An 18,579-nucleotide genomic window follows, 5' to 3' on the forward strand; every position below is an offset into this window, starting at 1 on the left:
CTCTGAGTCTTAGCCTTGCTAGCCCATGTGGGTTTAACCATGTAAAGCCAAGTGTATCATATCTGATACAAATTAAAACTCATATATGCAAATTAATATAAATATATATATTTGTCAGGAGGTTCAATAAAATCAATTTTCAAAAAAAATATTAGAATTTTCTGGTCATTCTGTCATTGTTCTGGGTTTACAGTGTTAAAGACAGACCAGGATGACAGGATGGATTGCTTTGGAGGTTGTATCAACTTTCATGTTCTCCCAAACAACGACTGCTAGGCGCTGATGATCATAGCTTTGTCAGGCGTTGGCATTACAAAGCCAAACTGTATGAAAAAGTAGTCCATAGACTTGGGACTGGTTCTGGCTTGGGATGTTGTGAGATTGATGTTTGTGTTTTTGAATAAATGAACTCACCAGATGTTCAATGAATTGAAAATGAAACTTGATGCAGAAATTTCCTTTCAAGATGAGCTCTAAAATGAAGTCAGACACACTGGTTACAGCTAAATGCTTTCCAAAAAGTAGAGTTTTATATTTATAATATCAGCATGTCAGGACTCTCTCACGTTGTTTTGATTCATATTCAGATACTTTTATTTTTACAAAAGCAATTCAGTGTGACAGAAAAATAAATAAAATGACAAAAAACAAACATGCACGTGGAAGCTGATTGACTTATTATCTGACAGCTGTACTACACATACACTGTAAATAGTTGAACGCTAAATGAGCGTCTTAAAGTGCTGGATGTAAACAAAAATAAATAAATAAATAAATAAATAAATAGCTGACGTCACGCTTAACCTGGTGAGCCTCCAGTTGCCATGGTGGTCAACAGAATTCCAGGTCAGTGACATCACTGCTCCCAGCACAGAAACCGCCTTATTCCTTCTCTTCTTCTTCTGCTGCTTTCACACACCGCGTCCACAGAGACAAGAAACGTGTCTTTGTACTCGAAGAGCCGCTGTGTGGTGTGTCTGTGCGTGTGTGTCTGAAGCGACTCAAACCGCTTCCGCTCCACCGCCGGGTGTGGCTCCAGATTTCATTTGTCAGTAACGTTAGCTTAGCGTCTCTTCCACTAATTTTATTTGCATGGACGTTTTGTTGCTGCTCTCCTCTGACAGAAGAACATCGCATTAACGAGGAAAATGGGTCTGAACGGATCCACGAACGTCAGCAGAGAGGCCTTGAACGGAAGTGGCATCACTTTAACTGTTTAACATTTACAAAGCAGTAAAATTGTACGTGCTATCCGTCTGCAACTATGAAGCATCCACAAGCAGTTAATAAACAAATATGTCGGTATGTTAGGTACAACCTCCATCAGGAAGCTGGCTTATCCAATCTTTCTTTAGCTTAAAACTGCAGCACAGGATATTATAAAGTAATTATTAAACAGACTTGGAGCTGATGGTTATAGACTGTAACTTGATTTTTTCAAGTTTCAAGGAGCTTAGCAGATGAAAAAAAAAAGAAACAGAAAGCTAAATAAATATAACAAGCATAAATAATGTTTCTATAAAGCAATAGATTTTTTTATAGTCTGTTCTATAATGCAAAAAATCTATTAATTAATCACAACTGCTTTGCTTGAGGTGGTGTATACATCCATAACGTTTGTAGATGCTTCACAGGCGACATTAAAGTGTTTCCACAGAGGACGTTCAGAAGTGAATCTCTGTTGTTATTGGTCCATTCAAGTCCCCATTATGGTGCCTCAGAGAGGCAGGAGGTGCTTTGATCCCACAGGCCCAAGTTCAGAGTGACGTCCTGGACGAGCAGCAGTGGAGGACTTCGGTCTCCCTCTTTTTTTTAGAAATGGGCGTCTTGTGGACGAGCTCTCTGCTGGCTCCCAGTCAGACGCCTAAATGAGACACGTACATACACAAACACACGAGTTATGTAAACACTCCTTCATGCTTGTTGAACAATGTTGAACAATTACACTTGCGTTCAAAAAGTCACACACCAGAACACACATAGCACACCTGAGGCTTACGCACACAAGGAGACACACAGGGCCACAATGACGTGTATTTACACTCTGAGTCATGTTTACACTAATGGGAAGGTGTGAAGGACGGTTAGTGGATCATTGCTATGTGGCCCAGTTTGCCTTAAAGGACAACACAAGGTATCCAAAGCAGATCATCTCCTGACCCCTAGTGCCGAAATGAATGCACCTAAAAGGTTAAGGCTCTTGAAATGTGCCTTTAAAAATTATATTAAACACAATTTCAGCTCACTTAAATAAAAAAAATTACATTTTTTACTTATTTTATTTCATTTCTATTAGTAAACCCTGACCAGCCTTTTCTGAAGTGTTGATGACGCTCTCTTAAAATAGTGGTTTTCATAGCTCGCACCTCAGCCCACTTGATAACCACACCAGAAAAAAAAAAAGAAAACCACCTGGAGGATTTCGAACAACATGATATCACTAGCAAATGAAGTAACCTTTAGTCAGAAGAAAACTTTTATTTCGATATTGAATCATTTATATTTGACATATATTAAAATATTTGTTCTGGGGACACTGGCAGAGATGAGTCTAGGTGTGAGTGGGTTGCAAAGTGGTTTGCAGGCCAAAGCAGCTTTAATATCGCCCTATATGATTTGATTTGCCAATTTAAATGAATAAAAAGGTATCAGGTGACACAGATCAGCTGATCTGGTAGGTTTACGCTTGTGCTCGACTATGTGACCTCAAACTCACGTACATACACCTTGTAAATTACAGCTTTCAGAATCACTGTCCCACTTGTACTACACCACCTACTACGTATGAACTAAAAAACACATGAACTACACAAGCCTGACGAAACCAAAGCGCTAGACAGACATTTAAGCAAGCTACAAACTCACCTTGACTCCGGCCAGCAGTTCTCCTCACTCCTGATCCGCAGCACCTCCGTTTTGTCTTTCAGGCTGAAGGACACAGGAAGGAGATTTTATAGAAAACCACTTCCATATCAGCCATACAGGCAAAAGTCTTCAGCAATAATAAACAAATCTTTTCTGCCATGCTCCATTTTACCTTCGGACACAGTGGATACCAGTTAAAGCACTGGAATGCCTTGTCTTCAAATCTCCAGCCATCCAGAGGGATGAGGACTTCACCAAGAAAAACTTTCCTTTTCAGGGTACCTGAATGCCACACAGTCGCCTGTAGCCTCTTTCCAATGAGCATGTTGCGCTGTATGCCATACTGTGAAAAACATTTAAATTTTAGTGAATGCTGTTTACGTTCACAACATTTATTAAAATGTTTTCTTTAAACACTGATTAAGCACATGAGTGCAGGTAAAAGTCCTTGTCCTGGCCTTCTGGTAGTGTTGTGTAGACTATATAAAAGACACATTTCTATATAAAAACCCAATCGCAAAACAAACAAACTGTATATAAAAGATGGATGCTTGTTTGGTTTAAAAAACAAACAAACATTTTGCTCTGTAGAAATTCCTCTGATAGCTTTATGGTCTCAGGGCCTAGTTTTGAGTGTTATAGAGCAGCGGATGATATTATTTTTGAAAAATTGAACCAGAGTCAGAAAGGGAGATAGCCAGGGTACCGTGGAGTGTCCCCCAGTTTTAAGTTCTTGCTCTTTATTTCTGGCTTTAAAACACCCAGATGACTGTAGTGAAAAGGCTCAGCTCAAGTCTTCACAGCAGGACTTTTCATCAATTACTGAGCGACGTCACAGTGGCTATGTCCATCTTTTATATACAGACTATGATGGCATCTCAGAGTAGATCATATTTTTGATGCACCAGATAAAAAACTTTCAAAGGAAGAATTTACTGCCCATGAAATCAATAATTTTGTTTCCATAAGTCATGAGCATGCATATGTGCATGCTGCAAGTTTTTATTAAACTGATGACACATAGAGACATCCAAAAATAGCTGAAGAGGTTCTTTGTTTTTACCTTCAAAACTTCATTGTAAACCGGATCAGTCGTGTTCTTCTTCACTGACGTCTTCAGTTTGCAGCTCTTGTCCGGCAGCACGTAGATTTTCACGTATCTGTGCAGCAGAATCCAAAATAAAAAAACAAAAAAAATGCTGTTGAAGCTTTGATGGAAAATCACAGGAAATGCGCTCTGCCTCTTTGTGTTGCACAGAGTGACATCAAACGTGTCCTTACGGGTGACACTTCCTCTTCTTGCTGTCTCCGTAGGACAGGTTTCTGCAGGTGCCGACTGTGATCTCCAGACGGGAGGTGTTGGTGTTGAAGGCCAGAGCCAGCTCCAGTTCTCCGGTCACAGAAACGCTCTCAAAGCCCAACTCTGTGCTGGTGCTGCTGCAGCTACCCTGAGGGAGCCAAATACAGGTTATAGCATCAATTTTACACTTCAGAGGAAAAGGATGAGAGAGGTGTGAGAGGGGGTAATTATAAGAGGGGATTTTGTGATCAGGGCTGTTATTTCTGAATATTTCAACCACCGGATGTTGTTTGGGGATTTTATTTTAAAAAAATATCAGCTGTGACTTACTCTCTTCCCTTCAGAGTACTCAGAACTGAATGAAGTCTCGTCCTCTGCCCCGGTGGAGGAGCCCTCCTGGTCGCTGTCTTTGCTTTTCTTGAACAGGTTTGGAAGACTTGGGACTTTGAAGAGCTGCACAAAGAAACAGAGTCATTTTCTTTACTCTGCTTCTGAACATTTTTATATGATATAAAACTAGAAAACATCAAGGAGCAGTTTAGGCACAAAAAGCAAAAAGTCGCACTCTCTCTCAGATTTGAGGTTGCTGATGTTATTCCCGGTCATCACCAGCAGGTGCTGCTAAAGGCCCTGAATCAGTTCCCCGTTTTATCTGTGATTTCCCGCTTAGACTCTCAGGCCCAAATATGTGCTCTGCAAAAACACTTTCACTTGCAGCAGAAGCAGCGCTACCACTACAAACTCGACTTGAGTTCAGTGACTGATGCGTTCGACCTACCGTGCTCGATTTGTTTATGTCTGTGTCGGACAGGCTCTTTTGGGTGGAGTGGGTGAAGCTCGAGCCTCTCCATCTGTTGTCGACCTTCAGCAGATCTTCACGGACGTCGTTTTGAGAATTGGAAATCTCTGCAAAGGGAAATGTAAGAAAAGCACAACCCAGTAAATGCCTGTTTACTGGAAAACAAATTTAACGAAGAGGTACATCCTGTGCTCGGACAAACAACGCTGCTCAAAGAGCTGTGCGTGCGTGGCGGTGTTATCTCCTGCATCATCTAAAGCCTCTTTTGCTGATGCAGTAGGTGTCATGAGCTCACAAGGCTTTTTTTTCTTCTAAATTATCTCTGGTGAATTTCCTTTGTGGTTATTACTGTGCGTATATTGAGCTCATGATCAGAGTGTGTTTGATAACATCCACAGGAAGTGATACTACTAATTTCGAAGCAACAATTTCTCACAACTGCACACTGAGAGTACCTGTTGTGTGTTGCACTTTCTGTTATTAAGAAGTAAAGAATTACTGATCCTGGCAATGCTGACCGCTGGGCCGAGGTTGAACAACGACTTACTTTTAATGTGACTCGTGAAGGAAACCATTAGATTTTCCACAGATTTGGTGAAAGGTTTTGAGTTTTTCCAATCCTGCAGATCAAAAACAGTAATAATGATTAATCACTTTATACATGTTTCATTTTAACTTGTAAAAAAAATGGGAAAAGAAAATAATACTTTACCCCAGATCTGCTCAGGAAGTGATAATCCAAGTGAGGTGGAGGAGTGGGAGGCACAATGGATATATGACTGCGAAGATACACGAGTCAAAAAATGTAATTTTACAACCACATCAGGACAGAGACTTAACCTGATGTAGAAAAATAAACACTTAGAAGGTAAATAATACCTCAGCACATTGTAGGTCTTCAGTAGATTCTCCCCAACCGTCTCATATTTGTCTGAAAGGACATCAGGAAGGAACAGAAAACCATTTAAATATCCTTAATAGTTAAGTGTTATGATGCCTAGCCACACTATGAACTGAACACATAAAGCCAGCAACATAAAACAACTGCGTTCATTCATATTTTATGAGTCAGTGTAGCTGAACAAGCGTGCATTAATATTGAATAATGATTTATATTTAAAAAAGGAAAAGCAGCTGTGTATGCAGCATGCAAGCGATCCTGTATACTTATTTACAGCTGCTGCCAATTTAATGTCTACAGAATAATTCTGAACAAGTTCAGAAGATATGATAACCATGAGAATATTTTAATCTCTCCCTTTTTAAATTAACATTCTCAGGATTGTAACTCAAGGAGGCGACCTGTGCTGTTTACTGAACATCAGAGCCATGAGCTCTAACTTGTGATTGACGGTCATGTTAAACTCTATCTGGAGGGTTGCTGTCGGACGACGGACTCTATCTCTATCAGTTGCAAAGGCAGCAAGTGTACTCATAACTTCCTTAGTCTCTTAGGGATGAGAGACAGCAGTCCCAGTTCATAATTGCAAGCCAACAAGTTGGAGTAAGAAGCTGCAGGTTGGGTCAATGATCATTCCTGTGTTTGATACTCAATAATAATGTTATTAGGAGTTTTGGTGACTCCTCTGGGCCCTTTTTTATTTCTCTTTTATTTGGTTAGCTTTAGTTTTATGTTGAAACGACAGTGTTCTGGAGTGTAATGAAATAATGCCGAACAGTATCGTGGCATCTCTGCTGCTCTGACACTCAAACTGAATTTCGGATTTGATTGTTGTTTGCCCTGCACACTGTCTGAAGATGTAGCGCTAAAAATCAGAGCCGGGGATAAAAAAAATTATTTAGCAGAGGTTATGCAGACCAGAGATGGGGGAAGTTACCCCCACGCCCTGCAAATCACACCCTATGTGTATGCATGCAGTTTGGGTTTTGCATACAAACCTGTGGTGACTGGAAATTTCTTTGACTTTTCTTCTAGAAACCATTCTCCGGACTTGATTTTTACATCCCTGTGAAGAGGAAGAGCGCCGTGATGAGCAGGTAGAAATGACAAGACAGCCACAATCAATAAAACTACAACTGCAACATCTTCATTTCTCTTTTGAATTTAGCTTTAGTTTGACAAATGTATCTTCGTTCTTTCACAGATAATTAAAGTAGTAAAAGAACACGTTACATCCTTTTCTGAAAGACAAGGCGTAGGTTTCGGAGGAAAACATGCCCCCTCAGTATTCAGAACAAATCATCTATAAACGTGGACACATTTTTACACATGTAAAATACACACACTGAAAACGAAGAGGCTACAAATATGTGTAGGAAATACACCTAATCTAAATTTCACTTTTCAGAGATGCTACCTGCATATTTCAAATGTTTATGACAGAGTTCATATAGGGGAAGGGAAGGGGAAGTTTTAAAGAAGCGACAGGATGTGTTAAAATATCTCATCCCATCTTAACAAGCTAATTAGTGTCACATCTATTTTAAATAAGACTCAGGACACTTTAAAAGTTATTAGAATAGTTTGTGGTTGATTACCAAACAGCTGGAATGTTGATGATTAATTAAAACAGCGACACTTGACCTGAAACTCATGTTAGAGTTGTAGATTTAATGTAGGTATCAATCAGTCTGAGCGCAGACCTTGTTATTATCGGTTTTCACTCATTATCATTTCCTTCATAAATCTGCTCAACAGAATAATTACCCACATTTTTATGGAGTTGGAGTTCTTCTACTCTTGCTTTGGTTAGTCGGCTCTTGAGTGATTTGTTTCAATCATGTTGCTTTAGTGTCCTTGACACAATTTCCTCTTTTTTTGTAGCAATCGGTGCCTTTTAAACTGCAAGTCAGTCTTTACATCATGTTCCTGCAACTGAGGAGGGGGGTTTCAGTCTTTACGTGAAGCTGCTGACTGGAGAAACTGCAGTTTAACAGGGGTGTAGCTAAATCTAGGGAAGTTAGGGGGGCTCTTAGTGGTTTGGTCCACTGTCCCCTATTCCCTAATGCCTTTACTTTGAAGGGGAATCTTATACTGTTACGGGGAACGTTTTATGGAGGCAGGAAGTCCGTCCACAATTAAATTAGTGTTCTAAATCATTGAATTATCAAATAATTGGTCAGGTTTTTATTTCTAATGTCATTTTCTGATCTCCCACGGACTGTTTAACCATTTCATTGGATAGTTCAGCACAACGACAAGCTCTCTCAACAGTACACAGAGTAAAAGTGAAAGTGTGAGATTTGAGCCTCAGTTACAGTAACCCACAGTCATTCAGTGCTTGATTTGAGCCTCGCTGAGTCACACATTTCAACCCTCTGTACAGCAGGCTCGCTGGTGGCCTCCCTACCTGTACGCGTGGCAGACCGTGCACTTCCAGATCGCTGCTCCCACACGACACTTGTTGCAGATGCGGTGGCTGCAGCCGCGGCAGACTGCGCCAGAGTTCCAGAACTTTCCCAGCGGCCTCTGGCAGCGGGCGCAGGTCCGCTCGCCGTACTGCCGGGCATAGCTCTTTGCACCCTTCCTTCGGAGCTCCTGCAGGTCGTATTTCATCCTCCTGAGGCGAGGGAGAACCACAGAGAGCTTTAACTGCGAGATTCACAGACATTTCTCTTCTGACAATAATGAACAGTTTTTTTTAGTACATTTTAATATTTTAAACATCCTTCAGAAATGCATCACTCTGTTATAGATGCTCAACATAAAGCCAGCAGATAAAAATTTCTTCTGGATATAAAAACTGAAGAACAGTATGGTTTTTAAAAAGTATGCCCTTATATGGGGACAATGGGGACATATGGGGTTTCTTTGAGAGCGTAACACAAAGTTACCATAGTTAAACAAGGTTTAAAACACTTTATTGAGCAGAATTAAGTGTCAGCTGCAAAAAAAACAAACAAACAACCCCCCCCAAGATTTAAAGTCCCCGTGTGAGGAGAAGGCTCTTTCTTTATTTTATGGCACAGTATGAACTTCTGATATCACACTCATGTCTGTATGCTAAGTATGAAACTACTAACAGTTCAGATTTGTAACAGGTAACATCTCTGAAACAGGTTTTGTTTTCAGAAGAATCATATTTTCGCTTTCACATAATCAATATAAGAGCAGTCGGCCCTGCCTCCTTCCAGCATCCCTAAAAATCTAATTTCATCCCAGCACCTATTAACACTGTTTGAAATGACCCACCTGATCCTGTCTTCTTCGATTGCTCGCATCTGTTTGTCTCTCCGAAGAACCTCCAGGATGCTCTCTCTCTCCATAACTTGAAGCAAACTTAAATCCATGTTTTTGAATTAAAAAAAGAAGAAGAAAGAAATACTGGTTCAGGTCTTCTGTCACTGTCACAGGTCCTCCTCTCTCTGTCTCTCCTCTCTGCTTCACCGTTTTATTTTTCACTCCTCCTCTCCTCTTTAGTCCTCCCCCTCACTGGGCCCAACCCTCAGATCGTCTCTTTCGTCTTCTGGAACTGAAAGATTAAAATAAGGGAGATAGCAAAGGTTATTTCGCGAGCAGCGGAGATTCCCCTTTCCACATCAGAAAGCTACTTGTAGTATTTCTACTTGAATGATTTAAAATAACCTTCTTATCTCCAAGAATACCCGGGAGCTACGCGTCAGAAACACCTGATGACGTAAATAGTTGCTTGGCGGCACAGGATGTCATGAAAAAAATGACATGTCCAGATCTGTGATGATCAGTTACCCCTCATTTCCCCTCATGCTGCTCATGTCCTCACAGACCTCCGCTGTGTTAAACCACCGCTGCTTCCTCAGCTGCAGGAAGAGCAGCGATGCTTCACTGATGGCAGGGCAACAGCAAAACAAACCAAATGCCAACCCTGTGCATTATTGATGGCTGACGTGCACCCGTGGCCCAGTTTCTTTTTCTTTTTTGTTTTTATTATTAGATCAATAGCTCTGTTTCATGTTTTACTTCAAAAGAAGTCACTTGACAGTCCTTGGAAATAAGCTCACCCAATGGTTTGAGGTTTACAACAGAAGATCAGCTGTGTGTGTTTGTGAAGAAGCTAGAATATCTTGAACACATCTCATGTCTTGTATTTTCTTGGCTTACTGAAAATGTTCAGTTTGCATAACATTGCATGTAGAGTTGTGACTGTGTTACTTACCACAAACAGTCATCATACAATTTAACAGATGTAGCTGTGAACTGGCTTGAAAGTGACACATGGACCTTATTTTTTGTTTTTTAATCCTTAGTTATTTTTAATCTCTGCCTCTCTTCCACAGCTTGTCTCTTCTCCCTCCCCTCACCCCCAACTAGTCAAATGGTTGCCCCTCCTTGAACCTAGCTCTGCTTGAAGTGGAGTTTTTCCTTTCCACTGTCGCCAAGGGGTCAAAGGCGGTTGTTATTGTACATTCTTTACACTACAATTTAAAGCACATTGAGACAACTGCTGTTGTGATTTGGCGCTGTGTAAACAAAACTGACCTGAATTGCTTGCATGCCTGACCCCACAGCTGGGTGTGTGGTCAGTTTATAAGGAGAGTCAATCAGCTGCGTGTGAGGAAGTAAAGGAGAAAGCTGATTCTTTAATATCTCATTCATTTGGAAGACGTCATTCCCGAGCGCTTAACATCTCAATCTGGACTGAGACCATTTTCCTTCCCGGCAGTGCACAGGCGTGGGGAGCAGAGGGGAAATGGCCTGTCGAAGAGCTGGATGTCAACCTGTGTTAGCAGATAAGGCCCGTCGTTGTCACTAAACAGAGCTGCCAGGAGGCTGAAGAAAACAGTCAGTACCAGTAATAATTAGGCCTCACGGCTCAGAGAGGGGCACGGCTGTTATCTGTCCTCTGCTTACGTGCTCTGTGCCGCTCTTGAGCTCTAAATACCAGGCGAGGCAACAAGTTGCACACTTAAAAACTACTAGTAGCAGATTGCTCATTCGAAGAGTAGCTCAGTTTACAGATGATCATCTTCGTTATCACAATAATGCAAGCACACTCATCTCAGACTCGCCTCTACGATGCAAAGGGGCCATAATGATTCAGGCTTTGCGTGGTTTAGTGGTTAGCGCTTTAACATCCGAGAAGAGAGGGAGGAGGATTGTATCAGGCCACCGCAGCAATGACAGTAAAAAGGGCACTTGACTAATTTCATTGAGACCTACATATAGCATATCGTGAGAAACCCCAAGGCGGTCACGTGGTCTCTGACACACTTCCCACCCAGATGAGGGGCTTCCAGGAAGGCTTCAGTGACAGCATGCAAACTCTGGCCTTAAAGCCAGAAGCGTCTTCAGCAAGTGAATTCCAAATAAAAACCTCACAGCTGCCTTTTCATGCTTGCAGCCCACAGTGACTGACAATAGAAACTATGTCAGGTACACATTTTTTAAAAATGACCCATCTAACAAAACTCGCTCACGTCACAAAATCTTGCTGTGAGGTGAGACTCCCCAAATACTTTCCAGGAAATTATGTGCATGTTATCGAGCTGCGTGTATATTTAAACTAAACTTATCATCTTCATGCAGTTCATCACAGCAACTGAAAAAAAAAAGCTCAGAAAAGCTGGCGTCATCTTTCTGCATTTCCTTTTCAAGAGACGTGCCCTCTGCTTCAGTTTGAGCCGGATTTGAAAACTTTCATATAAGAGTTAAAATAAAGAAACTACTGACTCAAGGTACACTTGAAAATATGAATGCCAGATGAAGTAATAAAACATTTGAAGTCATACAGATAGATCATGATAAGAAGAGCATGCACAGTCAGTAGACCTTATTCAACCAGCTCAGCAATTCAACAACTGAATGGCGGACTTCACAGAAAGATTTCACACAACAAAACTCTTTTTTCTTTCTCAATGACTAAAGATGCAGTGAGACAACTTGTACCCTCTTCTTGCCAAACCATCAACCGACACTTGAGAAAAGCATTGTGACAACTGCACCAGGCTTGCAACAACCTCAAATGGAAAGTAGGCTCAGGTTTTCTGACATGAGAATTGGGTCACCTCAGAGTTTACGAGGTGCAGAGCTGAAAGCTGCAAGATCTTACCTTCTGGCTTCTTGCGCTGCCGGAGTGGTCAGCCTGAGGAAGTGGCAGATTTTAAGCACATAGGGTAACGTACTTCCTTCCTTTTCACATGTACATGTACTGCTTCAACCTGAAGGAGACTTGAAGAGCAACTGCTGCTTCCCTCGCTCTACATGACGCTGTAACTGCAATCGCGTGAAGCGAAAGTGATTTGTGCACCTTAAGTCTTGGCTGATAAAAGGTCATAAACAAAAGGAAACAAGTCACAAGCTCAATGTGGAAGTTTGTTTTTTATATGAAATTTTTCATGTGTGAAAAACTGCAGCAACCAATAGAAAAGGCTTGGTATACATGAAATCTATATGACTTCATATACGAGCAGTACGCGAAGATGAAAAATCAAAGACTGAATAATGATTTTGCTGATCCACACATTCAGATGCACACAGTCATGGACGGATTAATGAACTGAGCTCACACAGCTTCTCTTCATCTCCAACTAAACGCTGAAGTTTAGCGGCTGCCTGAAAATTCATCTTCCCAGGAAAAAGTCACCAAATGGCCGCGGAGGAACAAAATGACAACAGGGATGTAAAATCACTTCAATGAGGTTACAAAATGGAACGAAAGACACAAAACAACCAGAAAGAGTCCGAAAAAAGACAGAATAGAAACAAAATCTTAAATAATTCTCCAGATCTGAATTTTTCTTATCTGTGAAGAAGAAAAAACATCAGTAATTTCTGTTTACCACCAACACCGAGCACCAGAATAATAATAAAAAGCAGTTTACTTGAATGATCCTTAAACATTACAGCTTTCACCAGACTTGCTTTAACCCCGTGAGGTGTAAGTTACGCTCATGATCTTCAAGGACTTTTTTAGGAGATCGATTTTCTGAAGTCTTGATTGTTCAGGGTTACAGCTGCCTCACGTGATCAACAGTTATTACAGCTTCACATCTGCTGCTTCTAGAAGAAGGTACATCAGGCTGCTCTCTTATAAAAGCCTCGCCAGGGTGGATGGATCGCCATGTTTAATTTGGCAAAGATTTTATGCTGGATACCCTTTATCTGGGCTTGGGACTGGTGCTAGCTTGTGACTATGCGAATGTGTTAACCACAAGACCGCACACTACACAGTTCACATGACCTGTGATATATTTAGCAGCTATTTTAGTATAAAACACCAGGGACCCTTGCTAAACGTAAACTTTGCTTTCAGTGTTCTTTGCAGTTGCTTTATGTCTCTCTGTGTTGGAGAAAGAAAAGGCTTTTACGTGTCTGAGCCCAGACTGGCTCAAACATGTCTCATACAGTAATCCTTCCAAGCATACAGCATAGGCGCACATTTAAAAGCTGAATAATTCATTCATTTTACAAAAAATACCAATGGGTGTAAAAAGAAAAGAAACACATACAAAAAAAGAAAGGCAAAACGTATTCATGCTAGATGTTTTTCCAGCTGCTGCAGACAGCTCCCCTGATGTGTGGCAAGCTTCACTCAACATAAACAGTTCTTCCATCAATAAAAACTCTCTTTTCCCTTTAGTTTTATTCCAGTTTTCCAATCTGGAAATGGGAACCCGGAAATACTTTGGAATCATTTTATTCGATGTGACGGCGTCTTTAAGCTCCATTCATTATTTACTTTACTAATTTTTTTTTTTGTGCACAATCAAAATCAATAAAAATGTCTTTTAAAAATGTCACTTCAAATAATGGATGGAGCTTAAGAATGAGTTCAGTCTGAAATGAGGGAAGTCTATAAGTAAAGCATCTGTTAAACCCACGGTTATCGGGTTAACCGTTTGTCCATGTGGGCAGACATCTGCACACCAATATGGCTTCCTCTCCCAGTTAAAGCTTCACTTGATAAAGTCTGTGAGTTTAATAAGTGTGTAGAAATGTCTTCATCCGCAGTGTCTCTTCCACTGATAACCTGTCGTGGTAGAAGCTGAGTCCGGTAAGGAGCTCGATGTCTCGCACTCGAGCGGTGTGGAGCTTCAGCCAGTCTTCCATCCACGTCAAGTCCGTCCCATTCTGAAGAAAAGCAGAAAGTGGGGGAGACGTATATTAAAATTATGCAGCATCAAGAAGGGTCTGACAGCAGGTTTCCACAGAGGCAGACTGAAATAGACTGTGCAGAAACATGTGGGACGAATGGTGTTACTTACAGCACAGCTCTCAGTGTGGTCGGGCCTGTGGGGCATGATGAAGGACCTGGCCTGGAGTGGACCTGCACAGTTCAGAGGGCCAAAGGTCGAGTCCCCGCAGCTGGTCAGGATCACAAAGAAATGTGTCGGGATGGGAGCCTCGTTCCTGCAGAGATGAGAGATCGCACGTAATCAAAGTGCTGCAATGGAAAAATTGAATACCTCAGTTATAAAGCCTCAGGTTAAAAAATAACCATTGGGTGTATTTTAAGTCCAATTTCTCTCATTTTACATCTGAATAGATTTTGGCATAAAAAACATGGAAGGATGGGTCCATCTTACTTCATTTCAACAGTTCAGTGTCTTGGTGGTGTAATGATGAAGGGGATATTTTTTGGCACACTTTGAGTATCAACTGACAGAAGTTCTCGCTCCCAAAGCATAACATTTTACGCTAGGTGACAAATCGTCGGCATATTACGCTTTCGGCCACCCAACGCGTCCTTATATTACGAGTTCGGAAATATTAGAAATAGGAGAACCGTTTGGAATGAATCTACACATGTACGTGTATTTTACTTTAATCTGACACGATTAAGGTGGTGGTGAACGTTAGGGATAAGGTTATGATTAGGGCTGGAATACACGGCTGGAACGTGTGTTACTGCGGGAGTGTCGTTCTATTCAATTTCATCCACAATCCGGCGCGTAGCATAGGAATGCGGAAGGTCACCTTTCGCGTTCCCATGGAACGCCTCGGGACGTGACAATTCATCAGTATATTACGCGTTGCACGTGAGAACGAGCTGCAACTGAGCAATGTTTAAACACCACAGCCTACCCGAGTATTGTTGCAGACCATATCCATCCCTTTATGATCACAGTGTACTATCTTCTGTTGGCTGCTTCCAGCAGATCAACTCAAACTGGTTTCCTGATCATCACCTTGAGTTCACTACACTCAAATGGCCTCCACAGTCATCAGATTTCAATGCAGTAAAGCACCTTTATGATGTGGTGGAACGGGAGATTCACATCTCTGACCTTTTTAGGTTCTGAAGGACATTTCACCTTTTATTTGAAAACTGAAGGAATCTTTCTCAAGAAGCCTTTTTGGATGAACTGGCTTCAACTCAAGTGCTCAAGACTTCTTAAGAATTGTCTGCATGTTGTTTAACAAACAGTCACAAAGCAACCCACCAAACTTCATTCAACTCTCATTGTTTCCAAATCTTGATCTGAGTATAGGAGTATATGACATCACATGTTCCAGCCAGCATGAAGTATTTAAGCAAAAACTGAGAGCTATTAAAGGGGAATAGCCAAATTTAGTTCGGCTGCAACGTGTGTTACTGCGTGAGCCATGAGTAACCCTCAATGTAACCCATGAGTGGGGTTACATTGAGGGTTTCTCAAACACTTTCTCAAGGTCTTTTGAGTTTTTGCATAATTGTGCATGTGAAGGCTGCATCAATTCTTTAATTCAAACAAAAACGATGCAATGAGTTCATTTATGCACTTAAATTAATATCACTGGGGGGTTGGGTGGAGTGAGGGTGGGGTGTATTGAACCAGTGCACAAAGCTAATGTGCAAAATGAGCGCGTCAGCCTTTACACATTAGGTATAATATGCATATACTGAGACATACAGATAAAATATATTATAAAAATTCAGTAACTTAAGCATATGGCCAAAACAATGCATATACATATTTTGTTATATATAAAAAAACACAGCTTTTAAGAGTCTACACTGTTTCTTCATTTTTTGAAACTCTACAACTATTTCTTAGTTTGGAAGAGAAAAAACTGGAGACGTTTGAAACCCACATTTGCTTATCAGTCACTACATGTCCTCCTCCGAAATTATCATTCTCTTATCACAAACCCTTCTGCGGAAGAAAAAGGATACCTGATTAGTTTAACATTAAATAACAGCTCAGAGGGATTACTGACCTTGTGTTCAATGCTAACAGCTAATGCACCATTATATGCAGGAGGCATTCCTGGTGTACACAAACAGTCATGCAATCTTCATTTTCAGATGCGTTCCAATGGACATATAAGCTAGGATATTTTGTTTGGCCTTCCTTTGGACAGGAGGCAGGAAGGGCATAGCTTGAGTTAAGCCATGTGCAAATGTTCTACCAAAACTACCAGGGATGTTTATGTAATACATTGCATTTTAACATCAAAACTTTAGTCTGGATAAAGCCTGAATGTAGTTTGTAAACCCTGGAAATTAATGTCTACAGCAGCACAGGTATTGCATCACTTTAGAATTCCCCATCAGATCTCATCTAATTGAGTGTGCTCAGCTGCCTGGACACTGATAGTCAGTTTTACACATGAACTATGTGCTGGTTTATCTTACGATGGCTTTCTGACATTTTATATAATTATTTGTTAATACTTTTGCTGTGTGGATCCATATAAACATTAAATGTCTGGTGAATGTTCTCAGTTTGAGGACACAACAGTGAGACTCAGTTTGGTTTGGGTGAGGGAGCTGCCTAAGGCAGGAAACAGAATGACCATTTTTTAGTAGGAAGCTGGAAAATGACTAATTAGTGGTGTTGGGTGTAACTCATTTTAAAGTAGAGCACTAATCTGCAATTAATCTGTAATCAAATTACATTTTTCTGCTTTGTTTGCTTGCTTGTTCTTCATTAGTCTGCATGACTGGTGAAAAAAGTAGAAAAAAACAAAACAGAAATAGGAAAAAAAGGCCAAAAACAAACCAAAGGTGTCCTTTTCCTGCACTTCAGCTACCTGAACCTGACCTAAATTGCTTGGAGGGTGAAGTAAAAATAAATAGTGGGCTCTCCAACTTCTGATTAGTGGCCATTAACTTAATTTTTATTGTGCAGAAGGACAAGAACATGATGGTAAAGTGCAAACTGTGTCCAGAAGCATCCACAGTTAAATAACATAACACACTTTATGTGTGTGTGCCCTCATTAGAATATGGGTTTGTAACACATTGCTCACATGCACCTCACTCAGGAAATGTCTACAAAAATCAAAATTGTTGTTCATGTGTGAAGATGAATATTGTACTAAGGTTCTCACTATTAGAAATCCTTTCGTGATTTGCTTCAGACCTGCTGTGTCTGCTAGAGGAATAAATGGAAATGTCTACATAAGCATTTTTGCAACACAGTTACTTTCTTAAGAACTAACTTCAAAACGAAACTGATGTTACAGTTTTCTTTGGAAATCTTTCTTCTTTGGATTTACGTCAAGGCCAAATGGAGACTTTTGAAAGTGAGTCACCACTTAAGTCTTTTTTTAATAACACCTAATAAGCAGTTGTAAAGCACAATAAATGAAAAAGGCTGAATTTAATCAGACCATTAAACTGTCAAAATAAAAATATGCAGCTTCTGACAACCAAAGGACTTTACTGCACAGTGTAGCAACAGTAAATGTTATTTTGCTTCTGTCTTACCCTGATATCGTTTTTAATTCATCGACGTGTCCATCATAGTCTTTATCGAATATTGGCCCGCTCATGACGTTGACTCCGTTCAGCTGCTGTGAATATTTTGGGAGGAAGACGTCATGGAAATGCGTCCAAACAGCTGAGAAAATACACACAAAAAAGCTTTAAGTGCTCCACTGTGTTGTACAGAAACATCACTTTATTTTGCTTTTTTTCCCTGCACGCAACACATGCTAAAGTGTTTGTCTGGTCTTCCTTCATGTTTTCCTCCCTTCTCACTCATGCAAAGACAGTACTCAGCCACCAGGGGGCAGCATCTCCCAGCTGATAAACATTCTGGCAAAGTAGTGAGCGAATTTCCAGTAACAGTACAAGTCACCACAGTGGAAACTTTTCTGCAGCTTGTTGTCAGGATAAACCTAAGTTCTGCAATATCTTAATCACCCAGCCCAATCTTCAGGTTTCAACAGTTCTGGGTTGGCTAACTAACCACAGAGTGAAATTACCAGACCACCATGGATGTACATATTCTTTCACATATGACAGATGATTTTGTAATGCTGTAAAGTACACTGAGAGCAAGTTCAGGCTTCATAATCATGCAATCCAGCCCATTTAAGTCATCTCTACATAAAGGATGAAGTATGAAAGCAAACCTGCACAGATCCTTGACTGAAGAACCTATATGCGCTCCTTTGTGGAGCACAGTGTGGTGAGTCACTTTACAAACATATTGACTTTCTGCTGAATCCTGCTGTAAGGGAAACATACAGCATGCAAGCAGGGAAACTAACCCTGGAACTGTTCCACTAACTAAACCTTTGATTGTGTTTTACAGAACAAGCTCAAGTAAATTAGGGCGGCGAAGTCCCACATAATTACATCAGTTAGATCTCTGGACTTGGGATGGGATAAAGTATAGCTTGCTGTCAGCTTTCAAGCAACTCAGGATCATTTGAAGCAATGGAAACTGGCAAACCGCAATACCTGCTGTCTGAAAACTTGAGTGTTTGACCCATTTAACAAAATCGAGCCTGTCTCAAAGA

General features: G+C 40.7%; 2 protein-coding genes across 2 annotated transcripts in view; both read right to left on the minus strand.

The window, feature by feature from the left end:
* Positions 1-123: 123 nt before the first annotated feature.
* On the minus strand, positions 124-9,754 carry sytl3 (synaptotagmin-like 3). Its single transcript, XM_084954369.1, has 14 exons — positions 9,511-9,754; positions 9,118-9,397; positions 8,276-8,485; positions 6,864-6,931; positions 5,844-5,895; positions 5,677-5,743; positions 5,512-5,584; positions 4,944-5,071; positions 4,496-4,618; positions 4,147-4,313; positions 3,929-4,025; positions 3,038-3,208; positions 2,866-2,928; positions 124-1,864 (listed from the first exon to the last, which is right to left on the minus strand). Exons 2-13 carry the CDS (start codon positions 9,213-9,215, stop codon positions 2,890-2,892), a joined length of 1,293 nt encoding a protein of 430 aa, XP_084810495.1. The 5' UTR covers positions 9,216-9,397; positions 9,511-9,754; the 3' UTR covers positions 124-1,864; positions 2,866-2,889.
* A 2,449-nt stretch (positions 9,755-12,203) lies between these two features.
* Positions 12,204-18,579, minus strand: part of enpp1 (ectonucleotide pyrophosphatase/phosphodiesterase 1) — a 36,869-nt gene continuing 30,493 nt past the window's right edge. Inside the window, exons 21-23 of the mRNA XM_084954367.1 lie at positions 17,540-17,672; positions 14,109-14,253; positions 12,204-13,974 (exon numbers count right to left, since the gene is read on the minus strand). Coding sequence (XP_084810493.1) covers positions 13,822-13,974; positions 14,109-14,253; positions 17,540-17,672 — 431 coding nt within the window. The 3' untranslated portion in view covers positions 12,204-13,821. The remainder of the gene's footprint in view (positions 13,975-14,108; positions 14,254-17,539; positions 17,673-18,579) is intronic.

This window comes from Perissodus microlepis, chromosome 15 (genome assembly GCF_051167445.1).
Source record: "Perissodus microlepis isolate ML-2025 ecotype Zambia chromosome 15, ASM5116744v1, whole genome shotgun sequence".
NCBI classification, from domain to species: domain Eukaryota; kingdom Metazoa; phylum Chordata; class Actinopteri; order Cichliformes; family Cichlidae; genus Perissodus; species Perissodus microlepis.

Bases quoted from the DNA above. Each gene is read 5' to 3' on its own strand.
- sytl3 (XM_084954369.1), bottom strand. From the start codon at position 9,215: ATGGATTTAAGTTTGCTTCAAGTTATGGAGAGAGAGAGCATCCTGGAG. The intron at 5,072-5,511 runs GTAAGTCGTTGT...TTCCCTTTGCAG, and splicing joins CTTCACGAGTCACATTAAAA to AGATTTCCAATTCTCAAAAC. The intron at 4,619-4,943 runs GTAGGTCGAACG...TTCTTTGTGCAG, and splicing joins ACATAAACAAATCGAGCACG to CTCTTCAAAGTCCCAAGTCT.